A 6,000-nucleotide genomic window follows, 5' to 3' on the forward strand; every position below is an offset into this window, starting at 1 on the left:
CTCTGTGCAGCTGGACTAGGCTTCCTGGCTGCCCAGACAGCTTCATGGAGAGGAGTGCGGGCGCCGCCAGCCTCACGCTCATGCAGGCTGCTGTCTGTATAAAACCCTGCCCTTTCCCAGGAGATGTGATGGCAGAGGGCCATTTCCCCAGGACAGAAAACCTCACCGGTCTCCTTGACCAGGGTACAAAATAAGTGCTTTCGTGGCTGTCACCCTTGGGATAGGCAGTGACTCTCTCTTTACATGGAAGGTGAACAGTCTTCCTCTGACTCTCGTGTCTTAGATCAGAAGCGGGGCAGGGAAGCCCATGCCTTCCACTCTGCAGAAAAAGTCAGAGCCAAGATTTGAGCCCCACACCCACAAGCCCGCTCTTCCCTCTGGGCTGACTTCTTGTCTCTCTCTCATCACTGTGCCCAGCGTGTCAGGCTCCCATCCAAGGCCCAGCCCTGCTGCCTTTGTTGGCGTGAGGCACACCTTAGGAAAAGCTCCAGTGATCACATGAGGCCTGGAAAGGGACGCTCGGATGAATTGGATCCTCTCTCTGGGGGTCAGGAACCTGAGATGGTTAGGGAGCCGGATGCTCTGCTTGATCAGGGTGACATCCCAGCCACCTGCCCTGGGGTGTCAGCCGGCACCAACAGACTGTGTCCCTAGTCTGGCCTTCTGCTAAGAGCTCTTGATACAAAAACAGGCGGGGTGGGCAGGAGACAATTCTGAATGATGGATGGGGAGGCCAGAGAATGGCCCTGAGAGGCAGCAGAGAGGCTGTACGTGGCCCGGTTGGACTGGCCCCAAGTCCTGACCCTGACACTCACCATCACTTAGCTTTGCAAGCCTGCCTCCATTTACAAAAGGAATAAATCACAACGGTACCCACAGCAGGTGTTATGAAGATCACGTGATGCATTACAAGACAGCTGTGGGCAGCCCTTGGCTCATGGACCCCAAACTCTTTGGAGATGAGCTCATCCCTTCCCTTTGCTCTGTGGTCCAGGTGCTCATCAGTAGTGGGGGGAGGGGTGCATACACACACACACACACACACACACACACACACACACACACACACATCAGCATGAAACTTTTACACAACTATACAGTAATTCTAGCCAGGCTTATCCACAGGTAGGATGAGGGATATTTGGCCTTTTATATCATATTGCCCCACTTCCTGTGTAAATATTATCATTAGAATAAGTACAGATGTCTAAAAGTTATGCTGGCTGACTGTGCCAGCCACAGTTCTAGGCACTTCGAATCAAGAACTGTTAACCTTTACGACGCCCTCCCTGGGAATGTAATCGATGACACCTGGAGACTCAGACGACTGAGGTGACCTGACTGAACTCCTGCAGCACGTCAGGATGCACCCCCTGGAATCTAGGGTACAGAACAGTTATGTATGGCAGGTCAAGGGGTCAGAGGCTCAGAGATAACAAGTCATTTTCCTAAAGTCACACAAGCAGCATATGGCAGGGCCAGGGTGGAGCAGCCCAAGGATAAAGACAAAGCTATTAATCTCCCACTCCGTAGTCTCCAAGATTTAGAATAAAGGTAACTGCTGCAGGCCAAATTCTGGGTAGGGGGTCTGGAGACCCCAGCTGTGTGTAAACCTGGCCTCCTCTGCCTTCAAGACCTTGGGTAAGTCTCCCCCCACCCCCCACCAGTTCTCCATCTGGCAAGTGAGTTCCACACCAGGTGCTCTCTCAGGCTCTGCCAGCTCTGTCCGGCATTCCCTGGGGTAGGGGCCCCAGCACAGGGGCCACTGGCTGCTGGGGGAAGCAGAGCTTGAGGGTGGAGGCTGCCCAGTTCTCAGTTCAGCGATAGTTATTGAGCCTGTTTTCCTAGGAGGCAGGAGAGGCAGATGGGGGTAGGGCGTGGCCTCTCGGCGAGGGGAGACAAGTTTCTCTGCCACCATCTGCCTAAGTCCAAAGGGGACATCAAGGCGAGTCTCTTTCTCAGGTGAGAGAGGTGGGGATGGAAGTTTAGCCAGCAGAGCGCATGAGTTCTTGAGAGATCTCAGGAGGAGGAAGGATGGGAATGTGTGCTGCTCCTCCTACCCTGGCTAGACACTTCAAATAAGTTCTTTGCACATGAGCCACAGCAAGGTCCAGGCAGGGAGGGAGGTAATTTTTTCCTGATTAAGTTCTTGAGGGATGGAGAACTTGCTACTTGAAAGTTAGCTGACTCTGTTTTCTTTTTTTCTCTTTTATTTTTTGAGACAGTGTTTCTCTCTGTAGCCCTGGCTGTCCTGGAACTTGCTCTATAGACCAGACTGGCCTCAAACTCAGAGATCTGCCTGCCTCTTTCTCCTGAAAGTGCTGAGATTAAAGATATATGTTACCACTGCCTGGCTATTTTTTTTAAAAAAAAATATCTTCTACTTCTAAATCCTCTGGTTTGGGCCAGCTTAGACCAATCTTGGTCATTCATTCATTCATTCATTCATCCACCAAGGAAAAAGCTGTTGAAACCTTGGGGAACTGTCTACTATTGGTATCCCAAAGCCAGGGAGGAGAATTGCTGGGTTGAAATAGGTTAGCTTGAAAAAAAGATTCAAATAAGCTTGGGAATCACTTTATTAAACAGACTTAATCTTAAATCGACTCAAGATTTCTCCAAGCCTTTAGCAGGCAAATGTGAAACCGAGAATTCTCTAATGGGGAGACTATGGAGATATGCAATATTATCCCAATAATCTGACCTCAGAATGCTTCCTTGCAAAGCACCACACCTGAGGCTGGAGGGTGGCTCAGCAGCCAAGAGCTTCTGCTCTGGCAGAGGACCTGGGTTTGGTTCCCAGCACCCCCTGATGACTCGTAATCATCTGTAACTACAGTTCCAGGGCATCTGACACCTTCTCCTGGCCCCTTAGGTACCACACAAGTACATGATGTGCATACACACAGGCAAAACACTCATATACACAAAATAAAATAATTAAAAATAAATAAAATATCATACTTATTGAAAAAGGACATGAAGAAAAAATGTAGGTCTCAGTATGTGTATATATCTATATTTCTCTTTATATACAAGCATATATATAAATACGTATATATAAAGCACATATAAAAATACATATATATATATATATATATATATATATATATATATATATATATATATATATTTGCCAATGGAGCTTGAGGGAAGCTCTGGAGGGAAGATGTCTTAAGTGGAGCCTTAGGAGTTTTAAAGACACTGATAAGGGTCTGGCCCTCTTGTCAGTGACAATGTGGAGGTTTAAGGGAGATTAGCTGCAGTTGAAGGCTGTGTTCAATTGAATACTCAAAGATTTTCATGTAGATGACTTCAACAGGGGTCATCAAGAGGCCCTGGTGAGTCCTAGGGGCCTGTCTTCACCTTCCCCAATCACCTTTGAGTCTAATTCTCCAAATCTTGAATTTTCATTTCCTGGTTCCACTCTCAATCAGCCCCTTCTCTGGTTTAAATACAAAACGGTTCTTGCCATATTTGAACTTGATCCCAACCTTAGACCCTCACACACCTTGACCTAAGACTTGGCACCCAAATCTGCCCTCCGGGCAACCTGCCTATCTTCAGCTTAACTCCCACCTGCATGGCACAGCCGAGGCCCGGTCCTCACTCTAGATCTCTATGAACACCTGGAGCAGCAAGCCGCACCCATAGTGCCCCCAAACCTGCCACTGTGGCTGCATTTAGAATAGATATTCCCCATCCCCCCATCCCGCGCTAGCTGTGACAGTGGTCCTGCCCTAGCCCGAAGGAGCTGATGTCTCTCCTTCTGCCTCAGCCAGCATCTGGTCCAGCTGTGACTCCCTCTCTACCCATCATTCCCACCCCACTCTCTCCGAGGCACGGTCTCCCACCCCAGATACGTCTCAAGCCCATTCGATAGAGAGAGATGCCCAAGGACCACGCCCCTGCCCCGCCCCTCACCACAACCACGCCCCTCTGGCATTAAGTCGGCCTGGGGCCCTTGCCCCTAGTGGAACCCTGACCCCACCCACGTCCCCGCCTGCCTGCCACGCACCTGCAACTCCTCGAAGGCATCGTCGATGCCGGTGACCTGGTGCTGCTCGTGCAGCGCGGGCTCATCACAGAAGAAGCAGAGCAGCGCGCGGTCCGTGAGGCAGAAGAGCTTGACCTTGTCATGCGCCTGGCAGGGTCGCGCGGCGCGGCGCGCGTTGAGGATGGCGTCCAGCGGGAAGGCGCTGTAGCGCTCCACGATGTTGGCCAGCTTGAGACTGGGCGCCAGCGCGGGCTCGGCGAACGTGCGCCGGCACTCCGGGCAGTCGCGGGCGCCCTGCGCCTCCTGCCGCACCCAGTGTTCGGTGATGCAGCGGCGGCAGAAGTAGTGCTCGCAGCCCAGGCTCACGGGGTCCTGGTAGATGCTCAGGCAGATGGAACACAGCAGCTCGTCCTTGAGGCTGCACGCCATGGCGCCGGGGGCGGTGCGGAGCGGAGCCCGGGAGGCCGGCAGCCGGCGCGGCGTGATCGGGGGCGGCACCCGGGGGCCAGGCCCACGGGGGCACGGGAGACAGGCGCCGGGGAGCGCGGGGGGCGCTGTCTGCGACGCTGGGGACTCGGTGGCTCGGTGCCGAGTGGGGGCCACCCGGGATGCGAGCCCAGGAGCTCGGTTTCGAGATACTAGATGTCCACCAGCGATGGGCGCTGGAGGAGAGAGGCCGAGGGCGTCCCAAGGAAGGGGCTCCAGGCGAGGAGGGTCTAGAGGACCAGACAGTCCCAAAGGATAGATGCTGCAAGAAGGAGATCCCGAAGGGGGGCGGAGGCCACAGTGGGGCTGGAATCCTGGGACCCGGACAGCTTTGGGAGCGGGGCGAGCTGGGGATGGGGAATTCTGCGGGACAGAGCAGCCAGACCCAGCCGCACCGCGGCTTTGCCCGGCAGAGCAGAGGAGGGGTGCCGGCCCGCTCAGCTGCCCGACCCTGGCCGCAGATCCCGGCCCCGCGCGGCCCCTTACCCGCACCAGCTCAGCGGCCACCGCTTCGGTCCAGCGCAGCCTCTCAACCCGGAACCAGCGGAGTCGAGCTGCCCGGCGCCCTGGCTCCCTCTCCGCCCCCGCGGGCGGGACCCAAGCCGCTCCGCCCCCGCGGCGGGCGGGGGAGGGGCGGGGCCTCCAGGCTCCAGATCCCGCCTGGCCTCCACAGTGCTTCTGGCCACTAGGGACATGGAAACCAGCTGTTTTGTTCCGGGTCTGCACAGCTGGCAGGTTTGCTTAGGGTTCTGGCGGCAGGGGCCAAGAGGAGAGCTAATGCAGAAAAGTGCGAGGCCAGGGCCCAAGTAAGGACCATCTCAATGGACGGTCAATTTTTGGATGATCGAGATTTGAGGAAAACAATACCGAGTGTTAAGGCAAGACGATGCTGTGTAGTCTGCATAAGACATAACGTTTGCATCGATTGTAGGTATAAAGTTGGAGACTTGCCATGTTGGCTTAGGCTAAGTTCAAAGCTGCCACACACCTAAGCCCTCAGGTCCGGTTTCCTCTTCACTTTCTTAGGAACGCTCTTAGTAGAACATTGTGGAGAGAACCCTGGCTAATGCCTGGCCTCAAGGGTTCTTGCCATTCATCAAACACTTCTGCACTGCTGCATTTGTGTGTGTGTGTGTGTGTGTGTGTGTGTGTGTGTGTGTGTGTGTGTGTGTAGGTGGTGTAGGAGAGAAGGAAAAGGTATAATGAGAGACTTTGTCTTTTGTGCCAGATAGAGAGGAGGTAAGGGATTTCTAAGTAGGTGTGTGTGTGTGTGTGTGTGTGTGTGTGTGTGTGTGTGTGTGAGAGAGAGAGAGAGAGAGAGAGAGAGAGAGAGAGAGAGAGAGAGAGAGAAAGGGAGGGAGAGACAGAGAGAGAGGGAAGCACATGGGGATGTCCATGCTGTTCTGTATTGTTGGGGTGGGATGGAGCAGAGGTTTGGGGAAGGTGGAAAGTATGGGGGTCTTTGTAAAGAATTTCTTGAAAAAGTTGAGCTTTCAAGCAGGGAATGATCTGTCATG

The 6,000-nt window shown here is 53.7% G+C and overlaps 1 protein-coding gene across 2 annotated transcripts in view; it reads right to left on the minus strand.

Moving 5' to 3' along the window:
* The window catches only part of Trim62 (tripartite motif containing 62), a 28,082-nt gene extending 23,049 nt beyond the window's left edge, over positions 1–5,033 (minus strand). The window contains exon 1 of one of the 2 annotated variants that reach the window (XM_052716159.1): positions 4,019–5,033. In XM_052716159.1, coding sequence (XP_052572119.1) covers positions 4,019–4,426 — 408 coding nt within the window. In that variant the 5' untranslated portion in view covers positions 4,427–5,033. The remainder of the gene's footprint in view (positions 1–4,018) is intronic. The other variant, XM_052716158.1, reaches the window with a different exon arrangement.
* Positions 5,034–6,000: the final 967 nt, after the last annotated feature.

This window comes from Peromyscus californicus, unplaced genomic scaffold, assembly GCF_007827085.1.
Source record: "Peromyscus californicus insignis strain IS unplaced genomic scaffold, ASM782708v3 Scaffold_5__1_contigs__length_169319896, whole genome shotgun sequence".
NCBI classification, from domain to species: Eukaryota; Metazoa; Chordata; class Mammalia; order Rodentia; family Cricetidae; genus Peromyscus; species Peromyscus californicus.